Source organism: Myripristis murdjan, chromosome 24 (assembly GCF_902150065.1).
Source record: "Myripristis murdjan chromosome 24, fMyrMur1.1, whole genome shotgun sequence".
NCBI lineage: Eukaryota > Metazoa > Chordata > Actinopteri > Holocentriformes > Holocentridae > Myripristis > Myripristis murdjan.
The window spans coordinates 15,102,257-15,120,955 of NC_044003.1; the positions used below are offsets into that span (position 1 = coordinate 15,102,257).

The 18,699-nt window shown below is 40.6% G+C and overlaps 1 protein-coding gene across 1 annotated transcript in view; it reads left to right on the plus strand.

The window, feature by feature from the left end:
• Window positions 1-18,699, plus strand: part of syne2a (spectrin repeat containing, nuclear envelope 2a) — a 100,961-nt gene continuing 82,262 nt past the window's right edge. The window contains exons 1-26 of the mRNA XM_030047854.1: window positions 1-134; window positions 2,329-2,390; window positions 4,157-4,252; window positions 4,457-4,534; window positions 4,613-4,705; window positions 4,865-5,076; window positions 5,375-5,574; window positions 5,770-5,870; window positions 7,731-7,844; window positions 7,959-8,096; window positions 9,089-9,253; window positions 9,561-9,673; window positions 10,047-10,215; window positions 10,367-10,463; window positions 10,655-10,838; window positions 11,093-11,252; window positions 11,578-11,715; window positions 11,824-11,925; window positions 12,192-12,368; window positions 13,154-13,310; window positions 13,435-14,264; window positions 14,774-14,908; window positions 15,327-15,482; window positions 15,915-16,093; window positions 17,057-17,417; window positions 18,243-18,358. Coding sequence (XP_029903714.1) covers window positions 47-134; window positions 2,329-2,390; window positions 4,157-4,252; window positions 4,457-4,534; window positions 4,613-4,705; window positions 4,865-5,076; window positions 5,375-5,574; window positions 5,770-5,870; window positions 7,731-7,844; window positions 7,959-8,096; window positions 9,089-9,253; window positions 9,561-9,673; window positions 10,047-10,215; window positions 10,367-10,463; window positions 10,655-10,838; window positions 11,093-11,252; window positions 11,578-11,715; window positions 11,824-11,925; window positions 12,192-12,368; window positions 13,154-13,310; window positions 13,435-14,264; window positions 14,774-14,908; window positions 15,327-15,482; window positions 15,915-16,093; window positions 17,057-17,417; window positions 18,243-18,358 — 4,421 coding nt within the window. The 5' untranslated portion in view covers window positions 1-46. The remainder of the gene's footprint in view (window positions 135-2,328; window positions 2,391-4,156; window positions 4,253-4,456; window positions 4,535-4,612; window positions 4,706-4,864; window positions 5,077-5,374; window positions 5,575-5,769; window positions 5,871-7,730; window positions 7,845-7,958; window positions 8,097-9,088; window positions 9,254-9,560; window positions 9,674-10,046; window positions 10,216-10,366; window positions 10,464-10,654; window positions 10,839-11,092; window positions 11,253-11,577; window positions 11,716-11,823; window positions 11,926-12,191; window positions 12,369-13,153; window positions 13,311-13,434; window positions 14,265-14,773; window positions 14,909-15,326; window positions 15,483-15,914; window positions 16,094-17,056; window positions 17,418-18,242; window positions 18,359-18,699) is intronic.

Consider the following 18,699-nt stretch of genomic DNA (forward strand, 5'->3'; position numbering starts at 1 on the left):
CCACCAGGAGCTTCCCAAGGTTGATTTCGTCCCCTGGTCAGAGACTATGGCTTCAGGTGGAGCAGAGGAAGACTCCCCTCTGGACGATGGAAGTATCCCACTGGACATTGACAACGTGCACATGCTCCTCCAAGGTCAGTCTATTCCTGTGCTTTCAGAGGCGTTGTGACACATGACGTAATGTAGCAGGGAATGAAAAGTCACAAACTATGAACAAATTTATCACTCCAATATGACTTATGCCTACCATACATGAGAAGACTTTGAGAAGACTTTGAATAGACTGACAGCCATACTTTTAGTCACCAGCTATAAGAGTTTGCAGAGACTGGGGATATTGGGGTCATTATTTGCAAGACTACACCTAGATTCCTTTTGAGACTGTCTGACAAATATTATAGGAATATTACAGTGATGCATATTATAGTGATTCCTCAGGTACTCCATAAGGTGTGGATTATGAGTAATACTAGTGTGTTTCTGTGTAAGTATGTGTGTGTGTCTGCCTGTCTGGGTTACCTTGACTACCAGTGTGTGAAGGTATGGAGTCTCAAAACAATCCTGGTTGTTATAGGTGTAGCCGCCTAACATGACAGCTGGAGGATAGTGGAAGCCTTTAGCAACGTTAGACATACACTTGAGCACACATACGAGACTTACCAACCGAGACTTGCACTTGTGCCTCTCCGCAGTCCCTGCCATGTTTAATATCTCCCCGCTTGCTGCTTCCTGTTTAGTGCTGGAGAGAGCATACCTATTGGTTGTTGACAGTATTCACATCATTGATCTTGATTATTTGCATGAGGCAAGACTAAAGACTTTTGATAATATTAAACATGTTTGATTCAAGTGATTCCTTGAATATTTTACAATCATACTTTATCAACATCCAATCATTTTATTACTATGTCACTTTTGAAACTTTGTAAAAGATCCTCGGTTGTAATGTGACATGTGAAATCACATTTGAGCTAGATTATCTTGCAATGACTTTGTCACCATGAAGCTTGTTACTGCTGTTTGTACTCTGATGGGTGAAGTGGGTGGGGTTAGAGTTGGCAGGCTGTGTTAAGTTCAGGAGTTTCTGTCTTGACAGGCTTTAAACAAACAGCAGTCATTCAGGTCCTGGACAAAGCCCAATATCAACTATATGACTCAGATAAACCTTCAAGGTCTCTTAACCCACTGTAGAGAGCTTCTGAAACAAAGTGAAACGAGACTCAATGCTGCCTGTGCAATTGTACCTTTTAGAGATGGCATCAAAAGCTGATGGAAAATGTGGAAGTTTATGGTTTATCCTCCAAAGAGAACTAACAGGGGCACTCTACCATAAATGGTATATACCTTTAAGTGATCTGCCAGTAACATATTAGCAGGAAAAGCCCTAAGCCTTTTTTTTTTTTTTTTTTTTTTTTTTAAGTTAGATATACTGTAAGATTAATGTTGTTTTGGCAACAGAAGCTTAGAATCCATCTAGTACCTCTGTGAGTGAAGCATTCATGCCCTAAAACCCCTCAGACAGTGTGTGCATATGTGTACGTCTGTCTGTGTGTTCGTCAAGGTTGTGCATATGTACATGTGTGTGTGTGCCTCAGTATCAATGTCTGTCACTGTCTCGGAGTACTAGCACTCTGGCCAGATCCCAGGCCTTAGCCTTCCTTTATTAGCTTTAAAGAGGAAGCCTTCCTCTCTGGGGTCTTTGGTATCAGTAACAAGTGCAAGAGACGGCAATTCCATGTTGAATGAGGAGTCTAATCTGTCCAGTCACGATATATGCTGGGTTGTTAACTATCTGGATATCAGCATGGAAGTTCAAAAAGTCTCTCAGTCCCCTGACACTGGTGAGTAGTCTCTGACCCGACTGGAACCGGACTTTTCTGGAATATTACGGCATGTAGAAAGATATGATGGCTACAGGTAAGAAGATCAGTGTATTTGATACATTTTTGGGGAAATCAGGAAATATCAGTTTTACAAATCGCCCACTTAGCGGAATGCATCTTACAACTTATTTCACGTACTGTGTTATGTGCTCATTTGGGTTGGTTTATAGCCCAAACTAGACTGCTCACCATGTTAACAAAACAGCATTGACAAACAATCAAGGTAAAGGCACAGAAGTTATGGAAAAGGCTCATGGTATTTTATGTTGAGAACCCTGTGTGATAATATACAGCTGATTTGTAAAGCATATATATTTATATCAATCTGCATGGCCATATTTGTTCCTTTTCAACTGAATACAATTGATGAAACACACCCAAATATTTATATGCATCCTGTATGTACTGTGCACTGGTTAAAGCGTCTTTCTTTTTTTATTGACAGTGGAGCAAGAACAGATTCAGAAAAGGACATTTACCAACTGGATAAATGCTCAACTTGCCAAGGTACGCTGGAGAGATTGTTGATGTGTATGTTACTTTTTTTTTTTTTAAGATAACGCTCTTTCATGCACTTAGGGAAAGCTAGAAAAACCTGTGGAAATCCCCAAATGTCTGCCATAATAATTTAAACAGACTGGTTGAAATTCTTTGAACACAAAATGTTACAGCTTTTATGTTTGTCAATAGCATTCATTCTTCTGCAGGGAGAGCCATTTTCCTGGCTCTTCTCGACTGACACTTTTAACTGAACTTAGAACATAATCATACTAAACTCGGCATAATTTATTTAATCCATAAACAAAAGAGTGACTGCTACAGAAAATTTTGCGTTTCATTTACACATACATCATGTTGTGTTATTTGTAAAGGCATAGTGGAAAGCAGCAGGATGAGTGGAAAAGGAAGACGATGAGAAGATATAAATGGAGAAGTGGTCAAAAAATTGCTGCAAACATGTATTCACTGCATCCATGCGCCTACTGTTACACTGAGTGACACAAATCTCACACTGGTTCTGATGCTGATGCATTAATAGACACTTGTAAGGAGAAGAGTGTGTCTTTTGCATGTGTCTTAGGATTTCCTTTCCCTAAGTTTGTATACAGTCAATGCAGTGGAAGTCATCATCAGTTTTGGTACCATATAATGTTACTGAGAAGTAGAAGATGATTCTGTATTGTTCTTATAGCACCTGCAAATAATTCACAAGATCCCTGGAGCAATGCTAATTTGCTTGTCACTGCACTGCTTTTCAGATAGCCATTTTGAAATTTTCAAAGTATCGTGAGTGGTATAGCAGCATGAATTGTGAGTTCCCAGAAAGCATTGCAAAATGTCATGACATCATGCATGGTTGTAAATGATATGAAACAAACTGGACTCGTTATAGAGCGTGACATGCTGACTCATTGGTCACACCGCGACGTGCAGTGAAGGAGAGAAGCGTCTCACCCTGGCTCTGGCAAGAGACCTTGAGCTGCTTGTGACTTGGGCTGGGAGTATAAATAGTGTCCCAGTTGAGCAGAACAGCATGTAACCTGAACCCAGACAGCCGTCACATCCACCTGGCTACACTTCAGACTCAAACTCTCTCACTCCTTCATTACACACACAATAACTTACACCATTTAAGCCCACTGACAATCCCGTACAGGAAATGTTCCCTTTATTTCTGGAAGACAAAATACAGTGGTGTGACTTCCGTTAGACATAGAGACTCCACTGAGAAACTTGTCTGCCTTCGAATGAATCCACTAATTAAACTTGACTGGATTATTGGCAATAAATTTAGAATTTTGGGGTTATGGGTTTTATTTTTGACGGTGCATTATATGCACCCATGCACCCTATATAGTTATAGTTTTTCTCAAAATTAACACCACTTTTCCCATGAACTTCATTGCTATATTTTGCAAGGGAGTCGTTTATTAGTTTTGCAGTTTAGAGGCCTGCAGCAGCAAGTCTTTGCAGTAATGGTCTTGTCTGATAATTATAATGTCTCAGAACTAATGTGCTGCAATGATTTTTTGATATTAAAAAGCTATATATAGCACAATTCCTTTGTACACAAGATATTTGTGTAGTGCTTTTAGTGCTGGATGCTTGTGCAAAAGCAAATGTCCATTAGAATTGACATGAATTTGTTATCTCTACCTTTTCCTGCTCAAATTTTTAGATGCAGCTGAATGAGAACACATCTATGTGGCCATCACCTGCTGAGAGGCAAACATGATGAGATCTGCTTCATTTTGTTGTTGTTGCTGTTACAGAGATGCCCCCCGTCCTCAGTGTCGGACCTGTTTTCTGACCTTAGGGATGGAGCACGGCTGCTTGACCTGTTGGAGGTGATGAGTGACCAGCGTATGGTGAGTTAAAACATCACACCTCTGACCTCACAGAAATAAACAGATGTCCAGTAGTTTATTTTGGCACCTGTACCTCGATAAATATATCCATTAAGTCAATTTTTAAATTTTTAATAAAAAAAAATCCAAAACAAAACAAGGATACTACAACTTGCCAGTATGTCTTCTGAACGACACATCTAAAATGCCACATTATCTCTACAGAAAAGGGAAAAGGGCCGTGGGGTTTTCCAACAGAGGGCTAACATTGAGACAGCACTAAATTTTCTCAAGAAAAAATCGGTAAGATACCACACCACACAGATAGCATGTGAATCTGTGGCGTGCTTTGCTGACTTTTGCCATTTATGGTTGGTGCAGGTCAAACTTGTGAATATAAACATCCCGGATATCATAGATGGACGGCCCTCCATTATCCTTGGTCTGATATGGACCATCATTCTCCACTGTCATGTGAGTACCTACTGTGTTGTCATCACCACTGAAAGCCAAAACATATTCTACATAAAATATTCAGTATCAGCATAAAGTATTGTCTCCACTTTGATGATGCAAGAGTCATGGGACTGAGCAATACTTTTGACCTGTTGGCATCATGTTTATCTATTTTAGATTGAAGAGCTGGCCAGCACTCTGTCCTTCAGCTCTCGTCATTCCTCCCTGGACTCGCTGGCCAGCTTGGACTCCTGGTCTGGTGGCCCAGCCATAGTGGGTCCAGCCTCAGCAAGTCCCACCCCTCCAGGTCGGACATCACCCCTCCACAGCCGCTTCCGAATATCTGCCAAGAAGGCCCTGCTCATGTGGGTCAGGGACCAGTGCCAGCGGTGGGTTCATGAGCATAAACACTGGTGGTTAAAAGAAAAGCATCAACTGATATATGCTCCAGCTCCTTATAAATAGGAATAAGCAGGTCAAGACAATGAATTAATAAAGCTTTTTTACCAGACTTTCTTTGGTTTTTAAAAACATTCTTGTACCCATTCCAAAGACCAAGAAGTTCTTTGCTGTAATACCATTTCTGGCATGAACTAGTATATTCATATCTTTTTTTCCCCCTTCATACTCATTCTTTCTTTGTTTCTTTGTTTCTGTGTTTGTCTGCCTGACTTTCTCTGTCTTCAGGGCCGGTTGCTCTGTCAGTGTCAAGGACTTCAAGTCGAGCTGGAGAAGTGGAGTTGCCTTCTTGGCCATCCTCAGTTCTCTCAGGCCGGAGCTGGTGGATCTGTCTCTGGTTGCGTCCAGGAGCAGACAGCAGAACCTGGAGGAGGCGTTTCACCTGGCCGAGAGGGAGCTCCGCATCCCCCGTCTACTGGAGCCCCAGGGTGAGACCGAGGACATAGTTTTGTTTTATAGTCATTTCATTTCTTTTCCAAGTGACCAGTAGTTTTATGAATTGGAATATCATCTATGATATTGCATGTAGCAATTTAAAAAAGAGTTGTTACTTGCATAATTGCTTTTTCTAAAATTCAGTTTGAAATTGAATTATCTGAAAACTCTATTTCCCTATACCTCAGATGTTGATGTTAAAGATCCAGATGAGAAGTCCATTATGACTTATGTGGCCCAGTTTCTACAGTACTCCAACGACATGCCAGCACCTGATGACCATCTGCAGGTTAGCAACCCCCCCTTTTTTTCACTGTATGACACTGAATAAAATGTTCATTTGCCAGAGTATTCATGGCCTTGTATAGCTGTTCCCCTTAACCTTGTTAATTTCTGCCTTAAATTAGAAAGTGTCATATTATACTTTCAATTTAAGCTTGACAGATAAAATGTTTAGACATGTTTTTTCAAGAAAGTTGTGGAACCGTGCCAAAAAGATACTTAGGCAATGGATATATTTGGAAATGCAACCCTGGAGGTTAGTTATAAGAATTCATAAGAGCAGCAGTGCTTGATCTTGGACCGCAGGTCAGCATATATGACTGTATCAACTTCATGAGCTCAGGCAATATGGTCTCAGATCAGAACTTGTAACCTAGAACATTTTATGAGTACAGACAACTTCACAGAACACATTCTTGGTTGAACACATCTGTTTTTTTCTCCCCAGTCACTCAGTTCTTTTTTATCCTTCATAATTCCCATACTCCTCCCTCCACTGCATCTATCTTCAAAAATCCTTTTTTCTTTGTTTCTCATCCATCCTGACACGTCTTCCTCCGCCTCACCTTATGAGCATCTGTTCTTTCACAAACATTGCTCCAGCAAATTAATAAGGTCTCTCAGGTCTACCTACAGTGTATCTACGCTGAGAATTAGAGCCACGTTATAGACACCGAGATGAACTCCCTTTGAACAATTCACGTCTTATTTGACTCAGGGGTTAAAAATCCTTCTTTAACCTGTCATTCATCTACATTGCCTTGTCATGGTTAATGTGGATTTTAAGAATCAAAAAGTGATCATAGCTCTCACCTAGATTCAGCTAGTCAGTTTATTTGATGGAGCCTTGTAGTCTCAGTAGACATGGAGCAGGTTCCCATACAGGAACCAGAAGAGACCTGCATTCCTCCTCCTCTACAATGCAGCAAATACTCAAATTAATACTTGAAATTAGCAGGAAAGTTCAATAGCTTACAAGCTTCATGGCTACTAGCTAGCTATAACTTTAAAATGTGAATCTATATTCCCCTGGAGTCTTCAAATATTGTAATTGAGTAGATGTTTTTTGTAGGCTACTTTTACCTGAATTTTGCCTTCACTTTAATATGCTTTTAATGAAGTATTACTCTACTGCATGTATACAATTTTTTACATGTAGGTCTATATATTTTTAGGTTCTCATTGTCCATCTTATCTAATACTGAACACAGGGGAATTTGCTGGTTGATAAGTAGTCTGGCTTTACTTTGTTCATGCACTGTATTTTATGGCTTAATAACCTACTTTTTATTTTTAATCAAGTAGATTTTTTCACCAGTAAATCAACCAAATAAAATGTTCTGCAGGGTAATAGTACTAGGCCTACTTGAGCAGCATATTTTATTAGTCCTCCCATGCCTGCTGCTTATCTTTTCTGTCCTCTTTCTCCAACTCTTTTCCATCTTTTGGTGGCTGTGGTCTAGCTGTTTTCTCTGGCCCAGCCCTGCTGCCTCTCTCCTGTCAACTTGCCCGCTCACTTCACTCCTGCAATTGCTGTCTCGCCCTTACACCAGGTAGCTATACAAAGAGCACAGGACGCTGCTTTGATTTATTTTTGCTGCTTTCTGTTTGTTTCATTCTGTCAAGCACATTGCTCTAGTGCTGCACATTTTTCTTTCTTGCTTAACATTGCAATTGCATTTGATTAATTTTAATACAGAGTAGTTCTTGTATTTTGTTTGTTCATGATGCATTTGGGAGTTACGTTCATCCACTCACTGTGCGGTGCAAACACACGTACAGTATCTTAATATTCTCTTACCCTTTATCCAGTATACACCTTGGTAAACATACAGCATCTTAGTGTAATTTTTTATTGAAATTTTAGGCCTCTCCCCATAAGCGAGCTCAGGAGGTGACTTGCTGGTTAGAAAAAGCATATCAGGAGCTGTCAGAGGCGTGGACAGCAACAGAGAAATCAAGCTATGCAGAAAAATATGAGGTAAGGCCAGATGTGGGCAAAGACTCAAATGGTAAAGCATACCTGTGGGTGTATATGTTTGGTATTATTGTATAGTGAATAGGAGTTTTTATTTGTATGTTTGTGGTTTGCCAGGTATTTCAGAGCCTTGCTGGATCACTCAGTGAGCAAAGGAGGCCAGTGATTCCCCTCCTTGGGGCCATAAAACGCAGCCCTGAGCCAAGTAAAGAGCAACATGCTCTCCGAGCAGCATGGGATCGTCTAGAGGAAAAGGTAATCACACCCACTGCCCCACCCTGCTTTGGCCGATATGTGTGAAAAGATGGTCAGTCCTTCCTTGGCCTGTGATGAACCTTTCCACCAAGTTTCATGCAAATCAGTTCATACTGTTTTGAGATATCCTGCTAAGAAACAGACATACAAACAAACAGACAAACAGAATTGGGTAAAAATATAACCCCTGTTTAACGCCATTGATTAAGGTATTAACCACTTCCTAATAAGGAAACTGCCTTTAACAAAGGCTGTTCGGTGTAGTCAGGGTATCTCCAGCTTCACAAATCTAAATAATGGCAAACCTTGCTAACTCTTAAGGTGGTTATGAACTGACTCTATCAACCCCAGGGTTTCCAGTCTTACTAAGAACACACTCACTCTAGGGAATCATATGAAAGAGATTTAAACATACTCACAGTGATTTTTCTTTCATTATTAAGGTCAATAGCATCCATTACTATTATTTCAAATACAGTCAAATAATAGAAGCTTCCTGCTATTTGATATTTGATACTTTATAGTTAAAATGGGCAATGATCAAGAAACGCTACTATCTGTGCATCCAAGTTCATGGGGATCTTGGTAATAACAGTAATTCCACTTTCCAGAGTAAATTTTTGATTTTTAGGATTGGGTTTGCTGTGTCACCCAAGTTATGATGGCGTTGCAATCTGCTGGTGATGCAACCCCAGCCACTGCTGTGGACCAAACAGCCAGAATCAACAGCACATTTAGTTTGCTAACCCACTGATCTGGTTTTGTGAGACAGTTGTGAGACTGTTGGCAGCGGATATGGTGGGCTTAACTCTCTTTTGGCTTTCTCCAATCATCAACCCATCTGGATGAGAAAAAACCCTCAAAAACAACTCATCAGGCTAGATTATTTTTTTCCTTTGCTCGTGGTGTGGTTCCAGGTATTGTGCTGCTTTTGGCTGCTTACTGCTCCAGTTTATGAGAGTTTGTTTTTCTATGTGGGTGTCACTGTCCAGCTGCAGAGATGTAAAGCAGAACTGGACCTGGCCCTTCCTCCTCCTCTGGACTTGGTTGTTGTTTGGCTGCAGCATGCGGAGGCAGCACTAACAGAAGAGGGACAGGCGGCACTAGATCATGCGAGTGCTGCTAAAAAAGCAAGAGCCCAACAAGACACACTACAGGTTTGGTCAATGAGGTTTTCAGCATTCCAAAGATAGATAGCAAAACCAAATAGGTTAGGAATACATGGAATTTGAACAAGGGTAGGGAAAAGTAGCAGGTATGGGTTTTATGATATGGGTTTTTGAATACTGATATGTTTTGAATTTAATCTGCTGAGATCCAATATTGTGAGCTGATGCTCAGTTTAATACATTTTTAAATCTGACTGTTCTTGTGCCCCCAACAATTTCAAAATTGCATGTATTTCAGCAAGTATTTCAGGTGTTGTGAATAAATACTTATCATCTTTCTCCTGGTTTTCTTCAGACTTTGCTTAAGGAGATGAGCCACCACCTCAACACTCTTCACACCTTCCACAATGAAGATGACACTGGTGCTGTAATTGTGCCCTTTGAAAAGTTTGAGGAGGTTAAAAGAAGGTGAAATAAGTGTTTTATTCATGTAAACAGATGGTTTTTAAAATCATTCTTCCCATGCACATATCTGTATCTGCTGGGAGCTAAAAAGTGAAGAATGATATGAATTGAACTGAACAGAACTGACAACTTTAGGGACATGATGTGTTACCTTGCTAAACTGATGCATTTATAATAAAGGAACATTAAGGCATTTCTATAGACCAATACACTATATCACTGACCAAGTTATTGCAATAATATTTCAGATGTGGTAGCTTTTAATAAACAGAAATACAGAAGTCACATTTTTGCAGTGGAATAAATAGGCTATGGTGAAACTGCTGCTTCATTTATCAGTTAATGCAGAATCATTATGTCCTTCAATTGCAAACAGTTTAACAAATGTTCGAGTCACAGCCAAGTATCAAGGGATCAAGCTGGAATACCACGAACACCGCCACACCGTGTTGGACCTCCTTAGTTGCATCAAGGAAAAGCTGCATTCCTGGAAAACTCCCTACAGATCTCAGGAAGCAGTGCAGCTGCTCCTGCAAGACTGGCATGTAAGTGTGTAGCTGGAAGATTTAACTCATTGTTATGCTCAAACTACAGTATCATCAGTTATTGTATTATCATATATGCTTTAGTTGCTGTTGTAAAATTATGCTTACTAAAATACCAACCTATTTATGATTTTTGGATTTGTCTGTTTAGGAAACAGTTGAGCGCCAAGGGTTGGTTTTGATTCTAATGGATGCACTCCAAAAACTTAAGGACATGGCTAGCACTTACACCAGCAAAGCAGCACTAGGTATGAGCTGCTGTGTGTGTGTGTGTGTGTGTGTGTGTGTGTGTGTGTGTGTGTGTGTGTGTGTGTGTGTGTGTGTGTGTGTGTGCCAATGCTGAACTTTAATCCACTACAGAGTTAATGAGCTTCTTTTTTAAAGAAGAGGAAGAAGAAGAAAAGACAACTTCTAACCTCACACAATACACACTCCTCAGGTGACGATTCACAGCTGGTTGGTCGACAGGTGAAGGAAGCAGAAGGTGAAGCAGCCGTGGTTATGGAGGCTGTGAAGGCTGTGAGAGGGAGAATGGAGAGAGTACTTTCTGCTTGGGAGGCTTACAACAAGTGCCTGCCTTCTCTACAGGCATGGCTCACACAGAAGTTAGAGTCGCAAACTCAGTTCCCTGCTATGGGGATGCAGGTAGCTAAACATCACTCTGTCCCGGCTGTGCATTTGTAATCACATCAGCAAAGAATTTTACCATCATTCAAGTTTTGTTAATGAATTATGACATTGTTACTAATAGACTGTCATAACTATAATACAAAGAGGAAATATTATTTCAAATCATACATTTAAAGCTGCACTCAGAAAGATTTTGATACAGAAATACTCCTGTCCTATCGGGGTTTTTTGCTTTCCTATAGGAAAGCCCCCAGGTTATGACTGAGTGGAGCTCCAATCAGGCTCTGTTAAATGAGATGGGGAACTTGCTCATCGAAGTGACAGAAACTTCCACCAGCCTTGCCCTAGCTGAGCAGCTCAGCAAGGTCAACATGCAGTGGGCTGAATGCATGAAGAGGACAGTGTTTGTAAGTATGATGTGGCACAGACATAGCATCAAGGGGAAGTCAAGGAGACAGTTATGTAAAATTAAGTACCAGAATACACGTATGTTCATCAGTAGCCCTATAGTGAAATATTTTTTCTATATTTTGATACAATTATTTTAATATAATTACACTTGCCTGAAAAATTAGATGAACTAAATTTACATTATGATGAGTTCAATCCACCATTTTACTCTCCTTAGTTCTGTAAACAAATATCTTTCACCATCTATACCCATATAGATTAAGTGCACCAACAAAAATGGTATTGCAGTTTTGATGGTTATGAAGCAGTTTCTGTTTTTAGGAGGCATCATCTGAGCCCAGTGCTGGTCCTCCAAGTCTTCAGATGGTGCAAACATTGGGCCAGGAGGCAAACTGTCTACTGAGACAGCCGCTACAGGTTGCCTCTGTCCCACTCAAGGCAAACATGCGGAGTTTGCAGGTTGGCCATATAGAATAATGTATCTTTGAAAGCATTAGCAAGTATTTTTTTTTCCATGCCTGAGCTTTTCCCTCTTTTTTGTTCCTTGTGTTTTTTTCTGTCAATCAGTCACTGAGTAAAAAGATAGTGGAGATGGACCTGTCTTCTTTCAGTCTGTCTCCAGATTATCAAGCAAGCCACATGGAGACACCCCTGCAAAATCTGACAGAGGTAGCAATTTGCAGTGCCAATGACAAGTTCAAAATTCCCCATTATTTCCTCTATTAGTGAGGAATTAGTGAGAATTTGATGCCCAGATTAATTAAAACTGCACTCAGGTTGCATACATACATCAGTCAATCAGTATGGTAATTGCCAATGTGTTGCTACCATAACAACATAATGGTGTTCAGATGAAACTTTGTTCATGTTGCCACCTCTTTGTGATTTCACAAGATCGGGTTGGGTTCTAAGTCCTACTCTGCATTTTTGGATAGGTACAGCAGACACTTGCTATAGCAGAGAGCACATGCAGGGAACTGCTACGTGCTGCATCCAGACTAGAGGGCCGACTGGCTGAATTGAGCCACTGGACCACTGAGGCACTGGAGTTTTACCAGCACCTGAAGGAGAGAGAGCAAAGGGGACGTGCAGGACTCGAACCAAAAGCTAAGGTTAGCAACTGCAACTGAGTTGGCATTTATTGTTTGCTGTGTTCTATTTTAAGAACAGGTGAACAAGAAGAATAACATGTTTTGATGTGATAATGTGTGATTATTTATTTATTTATTGGTGTCTTTTTCACTACATTGCCTATTGTGTCTATTGTATTTCAATTACTGTAGTGCCCTTTCCAGAAATCATCTGTCAGTCAGACAGTGTGTCCATTGCTGTATGCACGTTCCTTGGATTTTTTGTTGTTGAAGTTTGAGCTTCTGTAGGTGGCACTCTTTTCTTTGTCTGTTCACCCATGGTGGCAATAGCTTCTCATGCTAAATACCCAGTTATTCTTCTGTTTATGCTAAATAATCCCCTGTTCCTGTTACCAACACATAGAACGTATCACCAGAGGACTTTTCCCAGGAAAGAGCTACCAGACATGGTAGAAATATTAAAGCTGAACTGAGCACAGCATGAATTGCTGATTTTTTATTTATTTATTTATTTATTTATTTAATAAGCATTAGAAACTACTAAAACAAACATTTATTTAAATAACAAAGTTGCAGGTAATTACTTAAAGTAGGTTTGGCAAAAATGATAATGACAGAGCCACAACACCCCCACCCCCCCCGCTTCTTATTCAATAGGGCCAGCTTAGAAACAATAACAACCAAAATTAATATTTGTTCATGTTTATGTTTTGTATGTTTATGAAACTATGGTATTACATGGTTTATAGGCATTAAATGGAGTAATACAATATTTAACTCACAATACAGGCCATACCCCTCTCTAGGTGCTGATCTCTCGAGGCTTGCAGCTGGAGAGTCAGGTTGTGACTGAGGGACAGAATCTGCAGGGCCTTGTGTCACGAGTACAGAAAACCTCTCCTCTGCACCACCTCAGTACCTCCACCATGCAGGGTAGGGTCGCAGAGGCACTGTCCCAGTCTCGGGTGAGTTGAAGTAATGTATAACATTTTGATAATGTCTTCAAGGACCAAGTGACTCAGATTCTATTTCACCCCTCTTCAACTAAAGCGACCGTGTCCTTTGTGTCTTTTGTGTTTGCTTTCATAGGAAATTGTTGAAATGCTTAGTTGCTTTGGGTTCCGGCAACATGTTGGTGAAATGTCTGACAATCAGTCTCAGACCCAGACAGAGCCAGGGTCAGGGCCAGGGTCAGGGTCATTTGTTGTGGCTGCAACCAAGCATGTAGGCCAGGTTGGGACAGTTGAGCTCCAAGCCCATGAGTCAACTCAATTTCCACGCGGAACTCCAGTTCAGACACCTCATCAAAGTGAAAAAGGGCTCAAGGGATCGGCAAAAAACTACAGTCATTCTCAACACATCAGCACACAAGAAGGAACAACCATGGCTTTACCCTATTCTAAAACCCACATTCAGCCTCAGCCTTTGATTGAACCAACACTGTCTCAAGTTCAGTCTTCTCTGGCTCAAACTCCAAAAGAAGATCATTCTGAGGCCATGACCCAAACTCCATCAAGAACCAATTACCATGGTCAAGCTCCAAGTTCAAGTCTAAAAGATAAGCATCTACCTACTCTGGCCCAAGATCCAGGACTGCCTTCTCAGCAGATAACAAAAGCTCAAAGTCTAATTCTATCTAAAAGTAGGACAAGCATTGCCAGAGAGGAAAGGGAGAGCTCGTCTTCTAGACAAACTCCACAGAAGCTCAAAATAAGGCAGCACCTGGATGCACAGAGTGGAAATAACATGTCTCCACAGCCACCGGTCATGGTCAGAAGCGAAGTTCATTCAAAAGCCCAGTCTATGGCCAGGAGCAGGCTGGAGAAGGCCAAGTTTCGCCTGCAAGAACACATCCAGAGAGCCATCACACTGTTCAGTGACAAAGAGATATCTGATCGTCAAGCCAAGAGAAAACAGGTAAAGTTTCCAGCTCAGAAAGGCAGAGAATAATGCACAAATCACCGTCCAAGGAATTAGTCCCTTTGAAGTAAATTCTGATTTAATACAGCATTACTGTCCCTTGAAAAAGGTCTTATCTCCGAAACATCAACGGACATCAATTAATACAGAAGTGATCCTCTTTGTGAGAGAATTTAGTTTTTCATTGACTTGAAATATCTCATTACCCTTTCAATGTTTGCCACAAAATGCATATTCAAGCTTCTGTCTGTGTTCTTTGCCCAACTACAAGGCAAGCCTCCCAGCTCCTTGTTGCACATTACATGCTTGAAATGAGAGTTTGTCCTTGCTCAGGACTTGTGCTTTCCATGATGCAACATCCAGACCCTGAAAACTGTAAATCATGTTTTGAACTTCAAGTAAAAAATCAGGGCACATTCTTAACAGGTCTGTTTTGTTTTACATAGCTCTCATGTTCATGCATGTCTGTCCAGCTATGTCTTTTTATGCATAATATTTGCTTCCAGAGGGCTTTAAAGATTCTGCGCCCAGCTGTGCTTGAGGAGTTCTTGGGTGCAGTGGAGGGTTTGGGGGCCTTCAGCTCTGAGGCCCAGCTACAGGACCTGATGTTGCTCTCTGACTCGGTCAGGAAGCAGTGGGAGGTACGACAGGGCCTGGACCCAGAGTCCACCAGTGACTTATTTACACCAACAAGTACTGAGTCAATTCATGATACTTAGAAAAAAAAATGTAATAGAAAAGAATACATTATGGCAGTCAAACAGCTTTGCGGATTGTTAGTTAGTATGTTGACTCTAATAATACCTGGTAAAGTGTTTTTTTCTTTTGGTGTTTTGGTGTTAAAGTTCCCTTTCTTTTTGTGTTTTCTTTCCTTTTAACATTAATTTATATTTTTTTTAATATAACCATAAAAAAATTGGGCAGTGCAATATTATACAGGCCCTGTCCAGCTTTTGACCTTTAAAATCATGACAACAACACTGCTGCTTTGTTAAAATAACTTTTCATAAACATGTCCCCAGATGAAATGTCTGACTGTTTGTGTTGTTTGACATGCAGGATGTACGCACAGAAATGACTGCCTTTGTCCCCACTTTATGGTCTAACATCAAAGGAGGAAAACAGACATCTTCTACTATGGAATGTGAAATGCATGCTAATACTCTGCATGAAGCCACTGACCAGACTGACCCTGAGTATGTGCAGAAACAGCAGGTACTTGCATATCTCTAACACTGAGCTGAGCAATAATTGTGCTGCCTCAGAGTGGTTGATTGTCTTATTGATCTTTTGTGGAAACTTTCACTGAGCTCATACTGAACTCACACTGAACAACAACTAACATGAAAATGCATTTATAGTAATTGGGGTTAGAGAGGAGAAGTTACAGTGCCATGCCTGCATCGTCTACCCCTCTGGTACAATATGTTTGAACCACAGGGTGGCAGCATGCACTTTTTTGTTAAATATTACATTGGTAGTCAACCAGCTTACAGGTTTTAGGTCAGCTCGAATTGCAAATTTCATCTTAAGTGCATTCAAGATAAATAATGAGAAAAGCAGCAAGGCAGGCATGTGTGCAGCAAGATATTCAGGCAAATCTTTTAATTTAGTGTCTTGGAAGTTTAAAATACACATACCTCCCAGGCATGCCTCTTCACTGAGGGACCCATATCTGATGAGGATCGCGTTGAATCCCTACAAGAGCTTTGTGAGACGCTGGCACCAAGGACTTCCCCCATCCTGGATACAGATAGCCTCAAGAACTCAGGAGGAGAGCGGGAAACAGTATCAAAGCCCAGCAAAACAGCGCTCCCACAGGACAGGTGAGATAATGCACAATAGATACAATGCAGTGTAATGTTGTAGACATAATCACCCAAATCAATAAGGAAAGTTCTGTATCCAACAGATATGCAGTATGGCTCCAGAATTCATTAGGAGACTTGTCTTTGACTGAAGTATATGCTGAAACCACCCAGAATGCATTCTTTCAAACAGTCTGCACAAATTTCACTGGCTGATGAAGTCTGTTAGCTGAAACGTTAGGAAAATCCATCCTGAAACAAAATTCACCTGAGGCATTCTGACAGTTCCATTTGAATGTGTGATTGTAAGTCAATCTCAGTGGAATTCGGGGTTCCCACAGGCTTAAATCTTTATGGATTTGAGATAGATAAAATAATGTCTTGACTCATTTTTTTTTTAGTGAATCACTCATCAAGATTTGACTTGATGACTTGACAAAATCATGATTAAAAATAAGGCCTCTATTATATCTGTAATTTTGATCAGTGTCTCATCCCAGTACATGACTATTCTTGCATATGTGAAAATTCTTGTGACTGTTGCATGGGAAAAAGAATGCTATCAGACTGCTGTTTGGCTCATTTAATAGGTCAAGTATGCTCATTTTAATTGAATTTAGCTAATATTTCAATTGAAATTCAATTGATGTGGCCTACATCAGGGAATAGCACACCAAAATACATGAAGTATTTGAACCTTCAGTTCAACAGTATTTGAATTTAAGTTAAATAATGTCAACTGGAAATCAAAGAAATTTCTGCAGTATGTAAATACCTTGACCCACTCTACATTTCTCTGCACCGAATTCAATTACAGTTCAGCATCTGCAGTGTATTTGTGCATTATGTTGCAGCATGTATTTCAAACCATTGTCGGTGAACACTTCAAGCCTGTCTCTTAATTCTGATGAAATATTTGTTGGACTAGGTGATTTTAACCTTTCCTCTGGACCTCCCCCTGTTGTGTATTTCTTAACTCAGTGGGGGTCAGCAGCTCAGAGGCGGCACCCTGCTGACAACAACTAGCGTGCCTGCTCACCTGCAGCCAAGCAACAAGCTCACACAGAAACCAAGACAGGATTCCCAACAACAACACCATGCACCTCTGGGTAATGCAGGGCCGCTGCAAACATCAAACCACTCTCCACATGGCCTTCCACCACAAGTTCAGATCTGCCCACCAGAGAGTGAAGACCACCTGCCATCAGCTAAGGGCCACGCAGTATGTGGGGAAGACCCTAAGAAAGATCAAGAACCTCCACTGCATGCTAAAGATCACGCACTGAAAGTCCGTTTACTGCACAGTGCACAGAGCCGTCATCAGGGCCAAGCTCATTTGCAGGTATAAAACCTTCCCTTAGCTTAAGCTTCTCTTTTCTTTTCTTTTCTTTTCTTTACTAGCTTTCTATCAGCTGCATGAGGTAACTTTACTTTGGTGGCCCCAAGTGGCAGCTAGAGATAAGTGTTTGAACTTTTGACAGGTTGAACGACTTTTTTAATGGTACAATCAGTAATGCTGCATAGAGAACAAAATGACCATAATATGCCAGTGGGGGTTTACAAGTGGCATTGATCAATAGTAATCACTCAGTGACAGACAAGAATTCAAGCTTTCAAAGTCAATTTTAGTTGAAGTTCTCCACAACTCCAGGGTTTGGACCCTCACATGTATGTGTATATGCTTGTTGCAAGGCTAAAGGTAATATGCTGGGTAAATTAATTAGCAACAGCTACAGCTTGGGCTACAAGAGGGTATGCCATAGTAATGCTGACGATAACTCTATTCGACTATCTATCAGCTATCCCTGTGTGTTTGAAATCTTTACATATTTGAAAACAATACATTTTTGTACAATTTTGGATTTATAAATTTGACATTGTTTGTATAATCTTAATTGCGTATGAACACATTGAGTATGTTAAGCAGCCATATCTTATTTACTTTTTTTTTTTTTTTTTTCACATCCCCATTAATGTGGCTTTTGGCCCTTCCTTAAGCCCCACTGGCCAGAAGCAAATGCAGCAGTTTGATTGGCTGTTCCTGGCACTTATAAGCCAGAGCACCAGCTGTAGGGTGCTAATCCTCAGTAATTGGATAGGCTCACTACACTGTCTTTTCTTCTTTTCCTCACCACACTGTTGCCATGTGCCTCCCCCCGTCTCCAAGGCAATCGTCAGGGGCGATATTGTAGAGAGCAAGCAGGAGGCAGAGTGGACCATTATCCCCCCTGAGGCTGCCCCCCCACAGGAACAGTGCTCCTCAGAACAGGAAGTAGTGGAAAGGTAAGGGTTAATATCTCAAGCTTCACTGTACATCCCTGCAGTCTCAAACCTTTAAAGTGTCCACTGGGAACTTATAGATTAGTACATTGGAGGAAAAGACAAATTAAAATCTAGAGTCATTTTAATCTACGTTTCTCTAGCTACACACAGGACATCCAGATCAATAATATGACAATGACAATTTTCATGGATTTTCTTTACTTGCCTCCTGTTATGCTTACACTCCTCACGCATATGTATTCTGTTTTTCTTGCTGCATCCTGTTACTAATTAACTGCTGCAATAATGACCTAGTTTCCACAGAGGGATAATTAAAGTTTCATCTTACCTTATTTCTTTAT